Raw genomic sequence first — 22866 nt, forward strand, 5'->3', positions numbered from 1 at the left:
AAAAAAAAGAAAACTGAGCTAAGTAGTTAGGCTTCATTTATCTGATAAAGAATCATATAGGGTTTGGAGCGTGGGAGAAAGCAGATGGCATAACCATACGGAAGTTCGGTGAACTCACTTAGGTGAACTCCTTGAATTGAGGGCAGCGATTTTGTCTTATTAATCTTTCCATTCCTAGTACCCACCATAGCACCTGGCATATTAGTAGGTGCTCAAAAAATATTAGTTTATATTTCAACCAATGATTAAGGAGATGATTAAAAACAAACTGTCAAGTGAACAAGTCACATTCTGGCCACTGTAGGGAGGATGGATTACAGGAGGTTAGAATTAAGAAGGATACTAAAGCATGGAAATAGGGTCACTTGAATGAAGGCAAGAGATGGCATAAGCATCGCCATGTTGGAAGAACCAACAGGTCTAATCGGATATGCGGGCTAAAAGCCGATGAGATTAGTTCTTCCCCAACACAACCTAAATCTACTCAACTCCTAACATTCCAACTACAAGATTTTTTGCAGTGAAATGAAATTTGAAGGTAAATGCAAAGATTCCAATGTGGGGTTAGAAACTAACATCTCATTAAAACAATTAACCATAGACTTTTAAAATAGGTAATTTCTGGAAAATTAAGCATAACTGCAGGCATTCATCGGTTTATAAAGGTCAGGCTTCTGAATGCTTGGATGTGGCCACACAGAGGAAATTCTTGGGAGGCAGCAAGGGGTGTGTGCAAAGCTTCGGCCTTGAGAACTGGCAGGCCTGGGTTTAAGGCTGTCCTCAACCACTCACTAACTGTGCAGCCCTGCAGAGAGACCTGAACTTTTAGTATCTGTGACTTAATGATAAAAATAGTAGAGAGTTATGTGAAGATTGAATGAGATCATATAGATGCCTGGCACAGAGTAGGTGCTTCATAAATATTCATCCCCCCGGTTTTCTTTTCTTGTTCTCTGGAATCCATGGAGCGACCCCTCCTTCCAACACAGTTCTGGCCAAAACATGCTTTTATTTATAATGACTCCTCCACGAAAATTTGTGTTTGTAATCATGTATTCTATTGTCTTTTATTCTGTGCCAGGGTCCAGGCTCGCTCAGTTTCCTTCCACTTTCCCAGAGCTCAACTCCAAATATGGTTTCACCAGCAAATTTCCCAAGTATCCTTTTATCCTGTCTTCAGGAAGATTATTAATGAAGATGTAAAATCAGGCTGGCATGAGTAACAATGCTTAAGGCAATCCTCCAGACACTTTTGTTCCACTCAACAGGGATATGGTGTCATTTATCATTAGGTCTTGTTACAGTTTTCTGACCCCTTGAAAAATTTGCTCGTGTCCACACCCACAGGAATTAGTCTTGCAAGTGAACGCTCAGGAGGGACTGAATTAAATGTCACAGCACTACAGAACATCCGTCACATCACACTAACCTATCACTCTCTGCTCTTACAAATTTTGCAATCAAAACAAATTAGTCTGGCATGTTATTTCTAATAAACATTCTCTTTTGTTGTGTGTGGCTCATGCCCAAAAGGAGCTAATAGACCAATTGATAAAAGTCACCAAATCTCATCATTGGTTCAAACACGGTCAAGTGGCAAATAAAGAGTAATAATTCCTTGGCAAGGAGAGAAAGGAAGGGCAGCAGAGCGGCCTATACAAGATGCTGTCTCATGAAACTCACTCTACAAAGTCCAAAGGGAAATCATTGTCTGGTTTGAGAACCAAGGACAGTTAAGGTTTTCTTGAACTTGCTTTTTCCTAATGGACCCTAGACTGTATCACTCACGGGGCTTCTCTTTTTCCATTTGCTGAAAAAGTTGAGCATTGCATGGGTGGCTCAGTTACAGCGGGGCATGGGGGGCACAATGATGGGATAGTTCCCAATCTCTCTCCTGGCTCCATTAGGCTCCATATTATTTTCCTTGCTTCTTCCTTCTCAATTTATGTTCGAACTGTGGAAAAATGAATATGATATAAAGTTCACCATATCAACCATTTTTAAATATACAATTCAGTGGTATTAAGCACATCACCACCATCCATCTCTAGAACTCTTTTCATCTTGCAAAACTGAAACTCTGTACTCATTACATAATAACTCCCTGTTCCCCCAGCCCCTGGCAACCACTCTTCTTTCTGTCTCTATGAATTTGACTACTCTGGGTACCTCCTATACACAGAGTCATACGATACCTTATCATTTTTAACAAGTGCGATCTTCCTGTATTTTATGTAAGTTTATAACCGCATTTGAAACAAAATGGAGAATGAATAAATGAAAAAAAGCAAAAATATTTCCTGGGGACCAGAGGGATTCAATCCTATATGCATCAGGTCAGTGGCAAGGTCATAATGCTTGCTGATTCGCATGAAACACAATGGATTGTAAGAACTAGTCGTATTTAAACAGTTAGCTAATGGGTACACAAGCAGCCTATTTAAGATAACAATAAGGTCAAAGGAGAGAGGAAACATAGTAGAGGTTCCCACGAGGGAAGAAACATCAAGATCATTGAACAAGGAAGCACCTGTGGATTGAAACTCATCCCTAAAAGGCTAGATACCAATACACTGATCACGAAGGTTATTGATAAAGCCGCTTCCATAGCAGTGATTCTCAAGCTCTAGTTAACATGAAAATTACTCACCACAATCGGGCGCCTGGGTGGCTCAGTCGGTTAAGAGACTGCCTTCGGCTCAGGTCATGATCCTGGAGTCCCTGGATCGAGTCCCGCATCGGGCTCCCTGCTCGGCGGGGAGTCTGCTTCTCCCTCTGACCCTCCTCCCTCTCATGCTCTCTGTCTCTCATTCTCTCTCTCACAAATAAATAAAATCTTAAAAAAAAAATTAAAATAAAATAAAATAAAATAAAGAAAATTACTCACCACAAACCTACCAAATCAAAACTGTATTGACTGGGACTCAGGAATCTGAACATGTCACCAGCTGCAGGGCTGGTTCAGACACAGAAGGCTCTTGTCGGCGTGGAGAAACAATGGTTAGTGCAGTGGATCGGAGGTTGTGAGGCCCACCTCTGACCAGTTGAGTAGTATAATCTTGGATTATGTTATGCACATAGACACATGGTATCCATTACTGCCTATTTTTACCTGCTTCACTTGTTCTCTTCTACATTGAGTGCTGCCTGACTTAGCTACGAAAAATGGAGGCAGGGGCAAGAGAGAATGACCCACCGGGGGAGGGTCAGCAAGGGCCAGCCCAGCCACTACCCCGACACTATCCCACCATCATTATAAGCCTGTGGTTGTTTTATTTCATGTTTCCTTTCTCGTCTGCCCCTTTGTCACCAGGTAGACTGGCTGGAGGGAAAACACTGGCCTCAGGGAAACTGTGTGCAGTGTGAAAGATCAGACTCTGACGTCGCTCTCATTTATAGCTTTTTCTTTCTTTCTAGAATATGTCTGTGCTGGAGAATCACCACTGGCGATCTACAATCGGCATGCTTCGAGAATCAAGGCTTCTCGCTCACTTGCCAGAGGAAATGACGTAAGCGGTGTAGAGCTGAAACGTACTGATGTCCACACCTTAGAGATCAGCTGCTTTCTCCAGGGCATGCTGGAGACACCAGGGTTAATGGCAGGGAGCCAGCCGGCTGCGCTTCCTGCCCGCGCTTGGTTGTCGATCAGGTGTCAGTTACAGCAACCCAGAATCCGAATCTCTCCGTGAGCTTTGAAAGGCCCTTGCATAGTCTATGACCTAACATCAGGAAGAAGGATAATAAACAGCTCTCAGCTTTCACACTCTTCAGCATCAATGCTCTGCTTTGTCCAATTCCTGTCTTTTATGTTAGCAACATTGTCCTCCCACGAAGATCCAAATAATAAATATTTATCAAGGAGGAACACAGGAGATCTCAAGCTAGATTTAAGACTAGTGCAATAAAGTTTGTTTTGTAATGGCCAGTCTTAGCAAAAATAGAAGTCAGAAATTCTTTCCTGAACTGTCTCTTGTTAAAGTAACTGAATTGGCCCCGGCCGGTTTTTTTGGCCATTAATTTACCTATGTCTCTTGTATTTGAAACAGAAAGGGAGATACTAGTTTCCTGGTCCACTGTTTGTTAGCCCAGGTATTTAGGCCAAGTCCTACTAAATCCAAGGCCAGTACCTCATTTTCCACATGGTCCTGAGTTAACTGCTGTAACATCTTTCAAGGCCACCACTAATTCTGACCTGTTAAATTAAACGCGCAGAGCCCAGGATAGCTAGAGGAGAATAGATAGATAAATCCCTGCACCCTTCTTTCTGAAGGTTGCATAACTTAAAGTCAAGTGCCGAGTTGCATCTCTATAGAACAGGCAGTGTGCTCTGGGCTCCTACGTTTATTCCTGGCCCTGTGATACTACCTGGTGCTGTTTCCTAGCACCCAGAGGAATGTGGCATTTGCAGGAAGAATTTTAAATCTGATAGCTTTTTACCTCCTGGAATGAAATAAAACCAATCATCATGCATGGCATAAAAACCTGTGCCTTTTGCTAGAACAGTTGGAAAGATCCAAAGAACTAAATGCAAAAGAACTAAAAACTTGAGTAAGAAATCAAGTAAGAAGGAGAAGAAAGGAGGAGGTAAGTGGCAGGGACAGCTAAAGAAAGAAAGGAGAGAAGGGAGAGAAGGAGAGAGAGCAGACAGGAAAGAACAAAACTAAAGGAAGAAAGGAGGGAAGGACTCGGGACCAGACTTGTCTCACCCGCCTTAATCCTGCTGGTTACTCAGCTATATTCATTTCCTGAGATACGCCTACTCACCCCTATGGATTCCAGATAAAAATGCCATGTTTGTTATGCCTTTGTAGGATGCAGCGTTATAAATCACTTTTGTGGGAAGAATCACTGTTACGCAATAATTCGAAAAGGAATATGGGGGCAGGTGCAAGAGTCAGTCCTTGTATGCAGTTGCCTATGTATTCATGTTCTCGACCTGGCTGGGGATGACAGATATTTACTTCATACCTATTCATTCAACTCTGTGTGCTCTATGCACCCTACAAAATAAAAGGATATAAAGTCTGACACCATATACCTAAGACGTGGGGGGCAGAGGAGTAAAGAATGAGTTCAAACATAAGCGACCATCAACTTCACATAGACTGCTAAATGCAGATGTTATATACAAACCTAAATATATTGAATTTTTATTATTTATTTATTGTGGTGGGCAGCAAAGCAAGGTTTATTGAGCAATAGCAAAGTGATAGTACAAAGCTCCCAAGGAGGGAGGGGACCTGAGAGGGTTGCCCTATACTGAATTTTTAAAGATGAATTTTTAAAAATAGTTACGGATCTTTTCTTCTATTGATTACCTTCTCTGTGTGAGGTAAAGCTCTAATTTGCTTATTTTTCCAAAATATCTCATTTTCCCTATACCATTTGTCGACTAATATATTGCTTGCCCACTGGGTTTTTTTTGTTTGTTTGTTTGTTTGTTTGTTTGTTTAAGATTTTATTTATTTATTTGAGAGAGAGAGAGAACACCTGAGAGGGGATAGGGTCAGAGGACGAAGCAGACTCCCTGCCGAGCAGGAAGCCCGATGCGGGACTTGATCCAGGGACTCCAGGATCATGACCTGAGCCGAAGGCAGTCACTTAACCAACTGAGCCACCCAGGCGCCCTTGCCCACTGGTTTTTAATGGTGTCTTAACTACCCATGATTCTTTTTTAAGTTCCGGTATCTTTCCTGGCCTGTTTTGTTCCGTTGGTGTATCTTTCCATACCATAGCATAGTCACTATTATTATCTTCCTCATTAGTACTATCATTATGCCCTTTTCTCCCCATGCAAATTTGAATGTTTGAGCTGGTTTCAACTCTTTAGGAGCACAACCCAAACTCCTGCGATTCTATCAGTCTTTTTGTGTCCCACTTAAAGCATGCATGTCTAGTCGATTTTCAGGTTTTAGACCCATGGTTACCATGGGAATGTATAAACTACCACAACTTTGTTCACTCAAGGTTTCAATCACGCTGTACAGTTATTAGCACACCTCCTGCCCAAAGACAGAAGTGACCGTGGGTGAGAGAATCCCCCTTGGGCTCAGAGGGACTGGACTCTCGGTGACAAACAGAAGCCAAGGCAGAAATGAGGTTACAAGCCACCTGATGGTGGCAGAATCAATCACCCTCCTCAAAAGGATCTGCTTTGTGTGTGTGTGTCTTCTCTTTCCCTCTTGTGGATGCAGACAGGATATTGAACAGCAGCTGGGCTCCTTGATCTTGGCAACAGACATCAACAGGCAGAATGAATTTCTGACCAGATTGAAAACGCACCTCCACAATAAAGATTTAAGACTGGAGGATGTACACGACAGGCATTTTATGCTTCAGGTAAACAACAACAACAACAACCCAAAGGCTGCCATCCTTGCTGAGTAAAAACGCTTCTTCGGGATGTGATCAGTCACTTTAGCACCTGTGAGAAGGAGTATCCCCCACGGGATAAGTTAGAGCAGTGACCGACCTTATGAAAAGCTCTGAGACACATGAAATTTTTAAGTGGTTTCCAAGCAAGCAAAATCTGGGTTTCGTGTCATTAAGTTGATAATCTCTCACTTTTCCTTGATCGGTAGCCAAGTAACCACAAAGTAGCCCTGCGGGACGATTGTACGTGGTAAGAACCTACCACGTTTTGTGGCTCGATGTAGAAGTGACCACTGTGATACCTGTACAATTTAGAAATACTGTTTCTGTAACACAAAACTAGATTATATTAACTGTAGTATGAACAAAATTGAAAACCAAGTAATCTTCCTTCACGTAAAACCTGTTTCATCAAACCCTGCTTTACTTCCTTTTATTCCTAAATTCATCACTCACAAACATGTTTACCTAGTCTTACCAATTTTAGACACCAATCAATAAATTAGGTTAAGTTTAACTGAATGAACTAAATTGTGTCAGGCGCGACCCTTCCTGCTTCATTCCACGGCAAGAAGCCATTTGTGACATGAGAACAAGAAGACGAGTGGACCCCAGGAGTGGAGGTCTGAGCTGGTGTCTAAACCAGAGCCCTTTTCTTGTGTTTTCTCTTGTCTTCCTTCTTTCCTTTTGGCACAAAAGGCTGAATGGATGGACCCTGGATTCATCTAGATAGACCAACTTTACCCAGGGAAATGGCGCTGCACACGGCAGACTGAACTGGACAGTGATTTTGTTCCATGCTTTCCTGCTGCCCTCTGTGGCTGTCCCCAGTGCTCCATCCTTCTGAGAAAATGCCTTCCTCCCAGCTGTAGAACTAGGTCTCTGTCCTTCTTTTCTTTCCAAACTCGTGTTCAGTCCCTGGGTGCCACAAAGATCAAGGTATCTGGTGCTCACGACTCCAGCTTGGTTGGGAGTAGCTGAAAGAATTGGGCGGCACACTTGCATTTCAAAAGGAAAGCTTGCTAACGCAAATGAATTCCTGAAGGGCAGAGCCTGGAGGTGACTTCTGCCCCTCACCTACTCCATCTGGACTGGTGTCCCCCTCAACAATCAAATTGGTAACTTTAATATGATCGGGGCTTTCCCAGACGCCAGCACGGTCAGCGATTCTATGATGCCAAGGAACTGGGTCAAAACAGATAGACTTTGCTGGTGGGCAGGGCGCGCTAGCAGGGGCCCTTCTCAGCGGGCGGTGGTTAAGGGAGGAATCTACTTTTCTGGGAATTCAAGGTAACCCTCTTAGAGTCAGCATCCCCGATCCAGACCAGTGTGAGGTAAGCCTTGAATGAGCTTTGCAAACAACACGCTCCAAGGGTTGATAGGACCGAGCTCCCTGGCTGGCAGTCGGGGCTTGCTTAGGACACATAGACACAGGCACGAGAGTGCACGCAGAAGCGAAGTGACACACGGAGTCTGTCAGTGTGGCCACTGTGAGGGTGAGGTCCAAATGATCTCACTGGAACCTGGCTGGGGCCCCTGCGGCTTCCCTGCTCTCAAGGGGTGGGGTGAGAGAAGGAGCCAGACTGCCCGCTTTCTTTGGCCACCCCACCCCAAGCCTCCTCCAGAAAGCTCTGTGTCCTTGGACGGTGGCTCTTCTCTCCTTCTCAAAGCTATAAAGTGGGAATTCTGAATGAAGGTTTTGTGTGGTGGTGAAGAAGTGCTGTTTCTTGAAGAGGCGCTCTGTAAATACGGGCTTGGGGCCATGAGGCACCCTGGAGGGTGGGACGGGCCCTTGGGCATAGGGTGTATTTGCTGCTGAGGGTCATCCTCTGACCATCTCTCCCCGCCCTGTCATTTCTCAGATTGCCTTGAAGTGTGCCGACATTTGCAATCCTTGCAGAATCTGGGAGATGAGCAAGCAATGGAGTGAAAGAGTCTGTGAAGAATTCTACAGGCAAGGTTAGTAGTGATCTGACAGCTGAGTTCTCCCCGCCCCTCTTCCTGTTGGACGTTTATCCTAATCAAACAGGAAATGGCAATCTATCATGACATTTGTTCTTTCATCAACTCTTTCCTAACCTTTCTCTTTGACTTTCTTGCAAACCATCTGGCCCTTTTTTGGAAATAATTTAAAAATAAATAACACTGTCTTACTATGAAAACAGGTAGTCAAGAGGTATAATAAAAATGAGCAAAAGTGGGAAATAAATGTATGCGTGTGTATATATTTATATATATGTATATGTAATTTTTTTAATGGCTTTCCTCTGTGGATATAAGAATGTGAGGGGCAGCTTGATTTTTACTCTGACCTTCATTTTAAAGAGCTTAACACAGCCTAAAGGCGAAATGCCTTTTGGGGTCAATGTTTTCAGCTCTGAAGGGACTTAGACTCCTTCTGTATTCCTTCCCCTGGCTTCCCTAAACAAAGTTAATAATGAACCCGAGCACAGCTGACCAAGAATTGAGCTCATCCTCTCAAACATATTCAGGGAGAAGAGAAATGGCCTCAAGTTCGGGTATAATTTTTAAGAGATTAACCTCATTCAGAAATAAGGCTATGAATTAGCGAACAGGATCTTGACGCTGGGTGGGATATCGGCCTTTAAACACAGCCTTGTTTCTTCAGGCCTGGTTTCAGTGCTCAGGATGTTTGTTCAGGCACAACAGTGCCCTGATGTTAGTGACAGGATCACGTTTGAGAGGCTGAGAACAAATAAAGCCTGAAGTGTCCCACATACCAGCTCTGTGGGGAGGTCAAGTAGCGACAGTGAGGCTTTTGGAGAAGCTTCCATCGAAAGATGTGTCAGTGTCATTGAGATGGTCCCAAAGGCAGAAGACAAAGCAGAAGGGGTTGGGTTCACGTGGGGCCAGGAGGCTCTGCTACCATCTCTTTCGCTCAGAGGAAAAGCGCTCATGGAGTGCCCACAACTCTGTGTGACTTCACTTCGACTGAGTGTGAGTGGCTAGAAGTCAAAAATCAGTTCTCTCGTGGCCTATGATATAAAATCTCGACCGAGAGAAAACAAAAGGAAATATGATGAAATTGGAACAGGAGGCTTAGATCAGACAAGTATTTACTCTGTGATATAGAAAATATTGAAATAGCAATATGAGAGAAGGGCTAAGATCCTCATGCTTGGAAATCAAACGATGGGGCAGAAAAGAGATTCTCCTCTGTCCCTCTTGGTTTTGACTCAGTCATCTGCCCCTGTTGGCACTGATTGCCATTTAACCCTTTCCTTTGCTTATCTTACCTCCTATTTAGATGATGCGCAACTTGAGGCAGGGGGCCATGTCCCTTGGGCAGATAGTAAGCCCCACGGAGCTGGGGAATTGAAGTTATTAACTACATGGAGTAAATAGGACCAACCAAGAAAGGGAATCCATAAGATCTCTTTATCAAAACCCGTTGTTGTCCTAACAATATATGTACATGCAGTGTTATAAGATAGAACAAACTAGAACACGTGTAACCCTGACCACAAAAGGTGAGCTTCCATGCACTTTGCTCTGGTGTGTCTCCTGGCAGAGAAAGGAATACAGAGAGGGTATGTCAGGTCCTTTTTAATTTAATAGCATTATGGTCATGCAGAAGTTCTACCTGTTTAAAAGGAGAAAGAAAGACTGGACTCTCTGGTCATCCAAACTGCCTATCCTCTTTAGGGAATTAATTTTTGTAATTCTATAAGCACCATTTGTATCATTTTGATCAATCTTATTCTGGCTCTCAGTTTAGGATTTGGGTTTCCACAGACTGCTCATAGTCTTAGCCCAAGTATCTTTAATTGCTCATGATGCTGAGCAGAGGAAAACTTTTAAAATCAAGGTTGAGGACTTAGGGGGGAAGGAAGATGACATCCCATGAATTGGGAAAATAGCATTAAATTCTGAGAACAGAAATTAGGATTCTGAACATCATTCAACTCCCTCCTCTCCGTGTTTTAAGGAAGTAGAATCTCTGTCTTATAACCACCGATTGATAGCTTCTCAATCAACCGAGATTCCCAAGAGTTTCTATTGAACATCTGCTTCCAGCTTTGTCTAAACCTTAGCACAACTGTTAATTTCCCTATGTACAAATCCCCATGGAGGGGTCGTGAAGGATACAAAGAAGTATAGTTAATGGTTCATAACCTCAAGATGCTAGGCAGTAAATTTCCTGGAGGAGCAAAATGATGCAACTTTCCTCTTTGTATTCTCTACATTGATTAACAGAGAATCTGAAATGTACAGTTCTTTATAAGTCTATGTTGAATGAATAACTGATCTAATTGGATGACCTCTCAGTGGAGGTCACAGGAGAAGATTGGTACTGAGGACATAGACTCTGAACTGGATGTGTTGGAGGATGTGTAGTTAGCGTCCTGTATTTTCCAATAGGAGAGCCATGAAGCATATGTGACTAGTTAAATTTAAAATAATTAAATTTAATTAAATTCAAATTTTAGTTCCTCGGTTTTATTGATCATATTGCAAAAAGCCACTATGCTGGGCAGTGCAGAGAACATTTCCATCATTGCCAAAAGTCCTGTTGGATGCTGTTGCTCTGCCTAGGGAGGGATAGACATGGACAAAGGCACTGAAATGGGGACCTGCTTCATATAGCAAGCCGGACCCATAGAAAGCAAGAATGTGGGGATTTGTGGATTTGTACACTAACCAGGCTCAAGTAGAGAACATGACAATGAGAGTCATCTTAGAAAGTGCAATTGAGGCAACACATATATTCGAAGTAGAAGAAATACTGAAGGAAGAAAACTAGCTAAGAAGCAAACACTAAAAGTGAGTTATTAATAAGCCAGAATAGAGTCAAGCAGAGTGTGAATAGGGGAAAAAAGATGTCCCAAGAGAGGAATAAACAGGACTTGATGCCACAATATGGAAGGTGAAGGGAAGGGAGAAATCAAAGATGATTCCTCCACAGTGTCAAGCCCCACTGAAAAATCTCGATGAATAGAATTATGGAAGTTAGGAGTAGAACTAATTTTAATATTAGAACTCATTTTATTTTTTTTTTAAGATCTTACTTATTTATTTGACAGAGAGAGAGAGATAGCGAGAGCAGGAACACAAGCAGGGGGAGTGGGAGAGGGAGAAGCAGACTCCCTGCCGAGCAGGGAGCCCGACGCGGGGCCCGATCCCAGGACCCTGGGATCATGACCTGAGCTGAAGGCAGACGCTTAACGACTGAGCCACCCAGGCGCCACCCATCACGCCCTGTCCTCAGAAGGCTCTTATCATCTGGCTTCCCTGGGTTCCTCAGGTTAAGCCACACTGATCTCCTTACCTCAGTCGTGAGAATAACCAGGGCCCAGGGGACCACAGGAGGCAGGGCTGCAGGTTTAAAACAAATGACAGAGGTGTGGCAGCTCTTAGGTTCCAGCTCAGCTGTTAGGTGCAGACACTCTGGAGCCAGACTTTTAGGTTGGAATCTAGGCTCCCCCCTTTATTAGTAATGTGACAACTTGGGTCAAAATACTTCCCTTCATCTCAGTTTCTTCATCTGTAATATGGGTACTACAATGAAGTTGTTATGAGGATGAAATTAATTAACATATGTAAAAAGCTTAGAATAGTGCCTGGCACGCACTAAGCACAATACAAATGTTGTATTTGGATCTCCTCTCGTTTAGAGGTGTACATTCACAACTGTGAACTCAGCTAATGTTTCTGAGGACCAGCTTCTCTACTGATTAACCAGACTGTTTTTCCCAACACAAAATTTACCCATAATCTTTCAGCCCCCGAAGGACTGATAAAGTATTCTGATAAAGCTTTACATGGTACATTTCGCCTTTGGTCTTCTAGCTGGCAAAGGCATTGAAAAGAAGTATTTTTCTGAATTTTATACTTTTTTTTAACTTTAGTTACACAAGGTGACACTAAGTCGGATTAAAGGTGATAATCTTTATTTCTGCTTAATATTGTAGCTATAGACGGAGATGTTCCTCAAGTGAGATTTTCTAGTCCCTCACCCCCACCCATTTCCTGCCTACTCACTATTCCTGGTTGTTCAGAGGAAATCAGACTAAGCTCAGGCAGGGGGAAAGGCTGGGGGAGCACAAAATCTGTTCTCTTAACCTGTAACTTAAAGCCAGACCTTCTATTTCATGTAGGAAATTGCTCATTACTTGTATCCTTGTTTTTACAGATCTTAGTCAAAAGTTTATTCTAGCCCCAGAGCATACCTATTTACAATGAGCCTATTGTAAATGGTCCTTGACACTCTTGATATTTTAAATTTTCAGAAGCTACCAGAGCACGCAGGTGCTAGGGAGTTCCTAATGGTAACAGGCAGCAAACGGTAATTTCCAGAATAACTTCTTTGAACTAGATCACTAAAGCTAGCAACACTCATTTTTACAAATTCTAGATTACCAGTGTTTCTTCTTCTTTCTTCTTAGGTGACCTTGAACAGAAATTTGAACTGGAAATCAGTCCGCTTTGTAATCAACAGAAAGATTCAATCCCTAGCATACAAATTGGTGAGTTGAATTCAGTTTTAATTTTTTTTTTTCAGTTTTAATTTTAAATAAATACTTTTGGTACCTCTGCCAGAGTCACAAAGAAAAGAAAATCTACACGCAGCCTTTGAAAAATCCAAACTGGAGGTTTAATGAATGGCTGAGTCCAAATAAACCCTCTAATCATGACTGATCTACTGGGTAATTTCCAACTGAGCAACTATGAAAAATGGAATAAAGGCTTTGTGTCAGACCCTTAACTAGCCGCTATTAACTTCGTAGTTCAGAATCGAATCAAAACCAAATCGAGTAGAAGGAAAGTCATGAGAACCAACTATTTGCTGCTGAGGAACAGATTAGTTCACACTGTTTAGAACCTGATGAGTGGGAAGTCGGCAGAATCAACCTTGAGGACCTTTCCAATCTGCCCCACTACCCTTCATCCCCAACGCAATCCCAAGGGCCTATGCTCTGCAAACCATGTTATTGCTTGTGGCCCAGGGTCCCATGCTTCTCTACTCTCCACTTCAAAACTTACTTTCAGTCTTATTCTCAAGAATCAATTGCAGTAAACTGTTCAACTGTGATGCTAATGCATCTAAAATAATTATTACTTTATGCATAAAATCATTAAACAAATCAAATGGTGGAAATTTCAGGCACATAGGAAATTATTTTTGATCCAGTAAGAATTTCTATCAGTTCTTAAAACACTCTACCAATTCCATCTACATTTAAGGCAAGTCCTTCATTTCCTTGCAGTTCCTTCCAGTTAAAACCAAACTTAGAAGTTGAACTGTCTTACTCATAAACTAGCCCTGACATGTCCTAGCTCCCACAGACCTCAGAGAGCTTAATGCATTCACAGGGTGCAGCCCTCTGCAAGGCTCAAGGTTTAAAGCCCCTACTTGGGAAGGAACGGGGCATCAGAAAAAAATAAGCTGAAAATTAGGAAAACCAGAGCAAGTTAGTCAAATAATAGTACGCTTATAATCACTGGGAGTCAAACCGAATCCACAAAAGAGTCATAAAGTCATCCTCAGGAAATAGAAACAAAATTAATCTAGTTACAAAGATTTGAATAACATATGCAAATATTAAAATAGGTATATTGAAATTATGGGATTATTGGTGATCCATTTTTTTCCAAATTGCCCTTAGTATTGTTATGTTGTTTTTACAATTAAACTGATTCTTTCACCCAAAAAAGGAAAAGGTGGGAGTGTTATAAAAAAAATAAAAATTAAATTAAAAAAACAACCAGGAAGAATCCAGGGCAATGACATAGCTACAGAATCCCTGGGACAGTGTGGGGAGGGGAGCAGCATCAACAGAAATCAGACTTGGTGTCCTTGGACCCAATCCCCCCCTCTCGGGTTGCTTTAGTTACGGAGGTTCTGCAGATGCGATTTAAAAGGAATAGACCCTGACCAAATTCCCAACCCTGGGGCCCTGTTTGTTAAGCTCTGGCTAGAAAGAAATTTGCCAGGCTCCTGTTAAAGACATTTTGTGAAAAGCATTCACATTGTTAAGCACACAACCTGGATTTGCAAGAGAGACCTGATTTTAGAGATTCTACCCTGTTGTTGTTATGAGAACACATTTATTTTGTCAGATCATATGTCCTGGTTTTCAGCACAGGAAAATGTGGTTACCATAGATACCTGTTTTAAAAATGGGGTGGGGATTGAGTGAATAGGAAAGTCTCAGGGATGCTACACCAGCACACCAATAATAGAGAGAAAGAGAAGGTGATGATAAAACAACCCTTCGTACATAAATCTTTCTCGGTCTCTGTCCCACGTCTCCGGGCTCTGTAGGGTCAGGATTGGGAGGTGTGGTGTGAAGGGGTAGATCAGGCTAAACTGGAAAAATCCAAAGATAGACAGAGTCTGATGGGAGCTGCAGGCTTCAGCCTCCCAGACGAGGATTTTGCCAGCGGGTCTTAAGTAAAGCAGCTATTTCCTCTGCCCTGATTCTCCTGGGGCTGAAACTGTCCCCTCTCCTTTTCCTGTCCCAATCCACAGTGAGAATTTCCCCACGTGCCATCTCAGGTTTAGATCTGATTTTCTGTTTAAGTCATTCATATTCACCCAAGTGGAAGTGGGATTTAAAATCCCTTTCCCGGGCTCCTGGGTGGCTCAATTGTTAAGCGTCTGTCTTCAGCTTGGGTCAGGATCCCAGGGTCCTGAGATCCAGAACAGCATCGGGCTCCCTGGTCCGCGGGAAGCCTGCTTCTCCCTCTCCCACTCCCCCTGCTTGTGTTCCCTCTCTCACCGTGTCGCTCTCTGTCAAATAAATAATTAAATAAATAAAATCTTTAAAAAATAAAAATAAAATAAAATCCCTTTCCCTCTCTCCACCAAATTCTGCATTTTAGAAAGAAGATATTAGATGGAATGAATCTCTAATTGGTGAAAGCTATAGGAGGAGGAGGAGAAAGAGGCTTGCCTTCAATTCCTGTTTGCTCTGAGGCCACCATGTATCTCTTCCCCCACTCCCAGCCCTCCAGGAGGACAAAATCCAGGCAGTCAGTCTGTGGTTGCTTGCATAGAAGAGAGAGCTTGACACAATGCACTGGGAACGGATGGGACAGTTTCCCAAATGCGAAGAAGTCACTTTCATTTGAAAAAGTACCTCCTGGTGTCTATTCAGACTTCAAATCTACTTTCCTAATCTACTATGAGAGGTCTTTACATCAGACAAGTAGAAATACGGAGGGATAATCCCCTAGTAACGTCAGGAAGAAAATGAGTTGATTTTTAAGTACCAGATTTTTGAATGTTGGATTTGTGGCTTTTTTATGTTAAGGTAAACTTGATAAATATTTACACTTTAAACTTGAGAATAGTATAATTTTGTGAACTGCCTTTCTAATATCAAATCTCTCTTACGGTGAAGGATATTAGAAATTAGATATGGAGGTTATGGAGGTAGTGAAGAAAATTCGGGAATAGCAAACAAGAACATTCAAGGAAATCCGTACTTGCTGACTCCCTATATAACCTTATCGTTGGCTTAAAATTTCCTCCTTAGGTTTGGGTGAGCTAAAATGATCTCATAATACTTAAATCATATTTCACATATGATGAGACAATGCAGAAATGTGAAATAACATTTTGCATTCCTGCATCCTTTTTCCATCTCTGTAGCATCCTCAAAGGCCAAGCATCTGCACTTTGTTGAATAAAAAGATAATCAAATCAAGCCTTATAATTCACAGCCTTGTGAACATAAAGTGTCAGTTGGTGGAAAATTCGTTATGCTGAAAAAACCCTTGCCTTTTCTCCCCACACCTACATTTCAATAAAACCTAAGTATGTCCAAGTTTGTGATTATTCCAATCATCCCAGCCTAGACTGAAAGTCGTCTTGGCTTTAATAAATCATATTTAATATGGAAAGCACCCTAACATTGAAATATGACTAGAACACAAGGAGTCTAAGATAATTAAGAGAACAGACATATCTAATATCAACCAATCGTATCTGGTCATTAACATAGGGATTTTATGCAGGTAAAAACCCGTATTAAAGATGAGTGAACTTGACCTACATTTAGTCGCTTAACATAATTGAGAGTAAGACAAAACCGTGGATCAATACTCTTGAAAAAATATCCTACAGGGTAAACATATGAATTCTCCAGATGGGTCTAAACAACGATGTGCCCCTTCCTGATATCAGTCACCCTTTCCTCCTCTCCCCCACCCCCTCCTCAGCTCCCACACAGACTTTTTCCTAGCTTTCCGTTCAAACGTCTTTCTCCCTCAGCAAATAATAACAGCCAACATGTATTGAAAGTTTACTAGGTGCCAGGAGCTTTCTGAGCATTTCACTTGCCTCAAGTCATTTCATTGTCCTAACAACCCTATGGGTTTGGGACTCTTCCTGGCTCCTTTTTACAGATGAGGAAACTGAGGCCCGAGGGGTTAAGAAACAAGCCCTAGGTGACACACCTGGTGCTCCTAAACCAAAGGGTAGGGAGCGAGTCATGTTTTGCCTCCGTATCTCTGGGTCGGGCACAGAGCGGCGTCCCACCTGGGTCTGGGAGGGAGGAAGGCGAGGGTTGCACCGCCTTCACGGGGCTGAACTTGGCCTTGCCTGTTCTAGGTTTCATGACCTACATCGTGGAGCCACTTTTCCGGGAGTGGGCCCGTTTCACGGGCCCCAGCGCCCTGTCTGAGAGCATGCTACGTCACCTCTCCCACAACAAAGCCCAGTGGAAGAGCCTGTTGCCCAAGCAGCACAGAAGCGGCGGCGCGGAGCACGCAGGCCCGGGGACTGAGAACCAGGAGCAGACTGGGACCAAAGGCGACGCCCCGTAGTCCCAGCCCCGCTGCCCCTGCTCCACGCAGACCGAAGGAGAACCTCCTCGAGCAGAGGCCTCCTGAGAGGGTGGCAGCTCTGGGGGGGGGTCTCGGCGACCAGCGCAGCCCCGCGCTGGGTGTCGTCCCCGGGGCTCTCTGCAAGGCCACCCTCCTCCTACTCACCTGCCTCCTCTCCTTTTTCCAAGTGTACAGAAGCCATCCGTCACCTCAGCATTCGCTGCCGAAATAAGCAACTCCATTCAGGAACGTGGGAGCCGATTCTGGGGGGGGGGGGGGGGGGCAGGTTGGCCCCTCAAGGCGAAGACTGGGGAGTAAGAAAGCGGTGCTCCTGCCATGCCCGCCTCGGGCCCTGGGTCACACTGTGACAGGCGACAGTGGCTAAGTCCAGAGCGTTTTTAGCATTTGCCATCTGACTGCTGATCTGCACGGCAATAACACCAGCACCTGGGCGCCAAGGAGACGGGTCTTGGGTGCCAGAGCACAAAAGAGAACGGGAGCAAGGACCTGCTATTTTAATAATAATTGTTATTATAAAAATAATAATAGATCTTTTTAACTTTTCTATTTTATGCACTAGACAGTGGATCTAAACCTTGGGACTAAGATTGCTCAATGTACCCAAACTTGAACAGGGGGTTCGTTGTTTCGTTACTGACTTGACGCCGCTTTGGGCCAGAGATTGGGCGTCTGCTCAGTTTAAGAGGCCGCGTTTCCTATCCGATCCGAGGGGAAGGTGCTGTACAGTTCGTTCCTTTGCACCATTAGCCGATCTGTCTTTTATCAGTAACTCAGATCCCGTGACATGTTTATGTGCACACGTGTCCATTTTCTGTAAATACGCAGCGCTACTGATGCCCCTGCCACAATACGTGAGTATTATGGGATTGCTACCTGTATAAACAACGGCACTGTGAACAGAATCCTGTTAGTTTTAATCCAAGAGAATGCGTTTGTAAATCTGGTAGAGAGTTTATTAATATACTGTTGTTTGCAGATAAAGGCCTTAACTTTAAACATCTTTCATCTTCTGAAAGCTGCCCGACTTCCATCCTCACACATATCCTTCTGAACTGCCGTCCCATGCCCGTCTTTGCGCTTTCCAGCTAAGGTCACAAACCGAAACTGACTAAAGTCTTTGAGGAAATAGTCTGGAAACTTCACCCGCATTCCGCTTGAGACCATAGTGTTTCATCTATGGCACCGAGCCTCGTTTCCTCAGATTAATGAGACCTTTCAACAAGCCTGAAGTCACTTTTCAACCCAGCGCCCAGGCTGCACCCTCTGTTTTAACAAGCCAGCTGATAAGCTCGCCTTTGTGTGACTCTTGTCTTGGACCGTGCGGTGTGTCAACCTCGCAGGAGACGCGGCAGGTCTCACAAACCTCCTACGACCCTGTCATCTACCCATCAGGGAGCTCCCTGCCCTCCCACCACACATTTGTCTGTCACGGCTACAGTACCAAAGCACCTTTGGTTTATGGTTGGCGTGCATTTCTTTGGCGTTAGTAGTAACTGGATTTTTCTTTTTCCTTAATTTCGTGTGAACAACTACTCAATTATTTAGCTGAAGTTAACATTATTTAAGTCAAGAAAACATTTCAGTTTTTCGACCGAATTTACCTTCCTGGCAGGTCATCGTGGTTCGTTACGGTTCTAGCTAACAGAGTCACCTTGGAATCTGCTTGCCGTTTTTTCCGCAGACTCTTGGTCGGACAATCAGTTTGTTACAGCATCCTTCTCTAGTGACTAAACTCCATGCATTCAACCTTTTTCCTTAAAAGTTCTAGCATAAGTAATGTTACGTGAAAATTGGCATGTCCCTCTCTTCTTACCTTTACATAACATTATAGTGGGGGAACGATAATCTGATCATCTCTGCCACTACCGAGCTGTTTCGCAAGCTGACAAACTGACAGCGGACTCTCGTTTTCTACATGCAACTCTTGTGGGTTTTGTCCCTTCCTAACGTACAAATGAAATGTTCGAAACTTGACGGGTTTGTAATAAGTTTCTGTAGAGAGACTGAGGTTTGCCGAGTGAAGGTTTAGGGGGAAATTTTGGAAAGTTGGTTATATTTTCATTAAAGTCGGAGAGATTGTCAGATGGCACTAGAGAAAGTGTGAAAACCTCATGAAATGGGTGGCTGATAAGTTGAAATTGTTGATATGGGTAAGAGAGAAGTTGTGAAATCTTAACACTAACTTTTTTTCTCTGTAATAACTATGAACTGACACCTGATTCTTTATTGCTTTAATCCTCTGAAGCTCTCAGCTTGGTGAGGCCCCAAAAGAGAAAATGTTGAATGTGTTCCTGCTTCCAAATCTCTCTTACTTTGGTCTGATGATGCAGAGAGAGCTTTTGTGTGGTCTGTGTTTAACGTTCATGAGATCAAATGAAGGAAAGCAATTGTCAAGGATGATACAGTGGAGAAAAGGGAAGATGCTATTTTAGTGAATGGGGCCTCTGCCTTGGGTTTAAGAAATGGACTTTGTTTAAATTATATTTATATTGTAACTTACATAAGTAAGATTGGAGGCATTTTTAGTAGTTCCAAGTTCGTAGGACAAAAGTCTATGTTACAATTAGGTCTTGAGGAGGAGCTCACAAAGAAAACCACCAAATACCCGACTATGAAGCAGCTACTAGGACAATCAAAATTTGAAGTAAAAGGAGACACGATGCATAAACTAGATGCATTTTTGTCCTTTCAACCATCTGGAGTTTTCTTGAGTTCTTTGCTTTTTGGCAAAAAAAAAAAAGAAAGAAAGAAAGAGAATGTGAAAACTTTTTTTCCCTGCCTACTAGCGGCTCCCCTTCCACAGAGGAGCTCTGTTGCTAGTTAAGACACAGCTGTTGGATCATCCATGGATTTTATCTTTATAGTCTCCTCCTGGTCCACGGACCACCAATAGTTGACTTACCAAGTTTAATTCTGTCAGTACTTGAGAAGAAAGGAATCAAAGGGCTATTTTTAGTAAGCAAAATAGAGTTCAGATCAAATGAAGAGGGAGAAAATATGTATCACTGCCAGGCCTGGTCGTCAAAGCCTGCTTCTCCTTTAACAGCATCCGTGAATAGTCAGAAACTCGTTCTGGAACCCCTGACCTACCCATAACTCCTCTAGGCTGAGGGAAAATCCCACTCCGTTTCCACCCGCCGAAGGCCTCCCACAAAGGCACTTGGAGCGTGCCCGGCGACACTGTCTTCAGATAGTGCTTCCTACAAAACACAGACTTGTTTTGTAATCTTTTCTCATGTTGAATCAGATCTGCTCACTGATTTGAATTTGGTTATGAGCTTGTGTCTCGCTGTATTTCTTATGCTTGGTTCTTTTAAGCAAACCCTTAAAATTGTGTTGTTTTGTGTACACATGTGAGATTTGGGGGGAAAAAAAACCTTGTGAGTTTTGCTCAAAATGTGGCCTAAATATCCATTGGCATGTCTCAATGAACAACTGAAAATAAAGATAATTTCTTAAAAACATCAAAGTCTGAAAATATACTGATTCTCACCAGGTAACATGTTACCAGCAAACCAATCGGATTCAACAAAAAAGGCCCACTGCTCAGGAGAGGAAACTTTCAAGGGAAAAATGCACAGATACAGACATGGTCTCCATGTGACTCCTTCTACTTGGGGCTGCAGGAACAGCCCTGTCCATGAAGGCCTCACTTGCCAGTTAATCCCAAGTTAGGGAAAGAAGGCTCTCTTTCTCCCACCATTCAATTCTACACTTCTTCTGAGTCCTGATATTTTTGTTTCACGTTTGTCAAACTCATATATGAGTGAGAATGAGGTAGAGTGGATTAGGTTGTAAAGACAAAGCCGACTTCTTTCAATAAGTACCTGTGAAAAATATGGTCTTGCAGATTTCAGGACTGGAAACCATCAAGAACAATAGAACAGTTCAGGCAGGACAACTGAATCTCCTAAACTTATCTGGAAATAGAGGAGAAAAACACCACCACCCTTGTTTCCCAGGAACAACCTTGTATCTACATAGTCTCTTCATGCCCCTTTTTATTAACATTGGATTCAAAATCTCACTGATCCCTTCATGCTTCCCTGTGTCTGAATACAAAGCCCCTTTTTCATGTGTGGATATTTGATAATATAAAATCAAAATCAAAATTGAAACCCCAGTGGTTTTCCAAGGAACAGTCAGACATGATTTCCAAATGTCCCCAGGAAACTAGCTGAGACATTGTGAAATAAATCAAGCCTATGTAAGCAATTGAATTTCGATTCCACAAATATTGATTGAGGATCTACCATGTGCCAGAGGTTGCACTAGATACTTGGAATATAAAAACAGCTCCTGAAAACAAAATAAGGATCATTTATCTCCCTTGCATCTATGCCCCCAAAGCCCTAATTCTGGCTGGTGATGGCTCTGTTCCTCTGAGTCAGGGCCCGAAAGGCTTGCTGGTCTTTCACAGGCTCCCCCAGGCGGCCTAGGCCAGTGTCTCCCGGCACTCACATGTCCACACACATTCTCAGCCAGTGCTCTCCGTCTGTCCTAGAGCAGGGCCCAAAGCAAAGGCACTTCTCAAGTAACATCCCGTCAGCCCTGCCTCTATGACAATGTAGTGGACATGTGAGTAATGACTACACAGGGAGCTTTGAGCTACAGAACAGTCCGCGATGGGATTTTTTTTTTCCAACTAAGCCAGAGAGATTATTAGAAAAATTTTCAATTTTAGTTGATAGGATTTGAAGATGCATTATTGCCTTGTCTCAGTCATCCAAGCAACAATGTATCGTTGATTCAATTGCCTGAAATGTTTTAAATTCTAGTATTGCAAGATTTAATCTTTAGTAATTTTTTTCCCCTTTTAAGGAAGCAATGCATAGTGTTTTCAAAGTGTGGGCTCTGGGGTCAACAGACCAGAATTCAAATCCCTTGTTATCACTTGCTGCTTAACTCCAAGCAGATAATTTGATCTCTCTGAGCCTCCATTTCCTACGTGTAAAATGAGAGTAACACCTACCTTCTGGGGTGGTTGTGATGTCAAAATTGGAAAACATAGGGTGCCTGGGTGGCTCAGTTGGTTAAGCGACTGCCTTCGGCTCAGGTCATGATCCTGGAGTCCCGGGATCGAGTCCCGCATCGGGCTCCCTGCTCAGCGGGGAGTCTGCTTCTCCCTCTGACCCTCCTCCCTCTCATGTACTCTCTCATTCTCTCTCTCTCAAATAAATAAATAAAATCTTAAAAAAAAAATTTAAAAATTGGAAAACATATATAAAACATACAGCATGGTTTGTAATAAAGGGTCCTCAAAAAATGTAAATTTCTACATCATTTAAAACAAATCTACAAAGTGAGAGTTGGGGTATATCTTTTGCTTTCTCTAGGCTGTACAGTTTTTGTGCAAAAGAAAACACAAGAACCATTAATAGACATTGGGCATGACTATATCTATAAGTGACCAGCCCGGCCATGAAATAATCCTTATAAAATATGGACAAAATATTGTAAAAATGATTATAAAAGAAGACAGTGTTCTTGGGTCACTAAGGATACCCTGATAAGACCAGGGAATACAATGAACGTTTCTGATTATAAAGTAAATACTCAGCCCAGCCAGGGACGACCATCTGTTTAATCTAAGCCCTTCCTAGAATTGATGACAATACAATCCTGGCTAGAAAGGATTAGTTAGCAAACAAAACTTGAAAACTAATTCCACTTATATCC

General features: G+C 42.8%; 1 protein-coding gene across 3 annotated transcripts in view; it reads left to right on the plus strand.

The window, feature by feature from the left end:
• Nucleotides 1-20651, plus strand: part of PDE7B (phosphodiesterase 7B) — a 322174-nt gene extending 301523 nt beyond the window's left edge. For all 3 annotated transcript variants that reach the window (XM_034990739.1, XM_034990738.1, XM_034990740.1), the window contains 5 exons: nucleotides 3418-3509; nucleotides 6195-6339; nucleotides 8235-8331; nucleotides 12780-12860; nucleotides 16952-20651. In XM_034990739.1, the coding sequence (XP_034846630.1) occupies nucleotides 3418-3509; nucleotides 6195-6339; nucleotides 8235-8331; nucleotides 12780-12860; nucleotides 16952-17166 (630 nt within the window). In that variant the 3' untranslated portion in view covers nucleotides 17167-20651. The remainder of the gene's footprint in view (nucleotides 1-3417; nucleotides 3510-6194; nucleotides 6340-8234; nucleotides 8332-12779; nucleotides 12861-16951) is intronic.
• Nucleotides 20652-22866: the final 2215 nt, after the last annotated feature.

This window comes from Mirounga leonina, unplaced genomic scaffold, assembly GCF_011800145.1.
Source record: "Mirounga leonina isolate KUSES-001 unplaced genomic scaffold, KU_Mleo_1.0 Mir_53, whole genome shotgun sequence".
NCBI classification, from domain to species: domain Eukaryota; kingdom Metazoa; phylum Chordata; class Mammalia; order Carnivora; family Phocidae; genus Mirounga; species Mirounga leonina.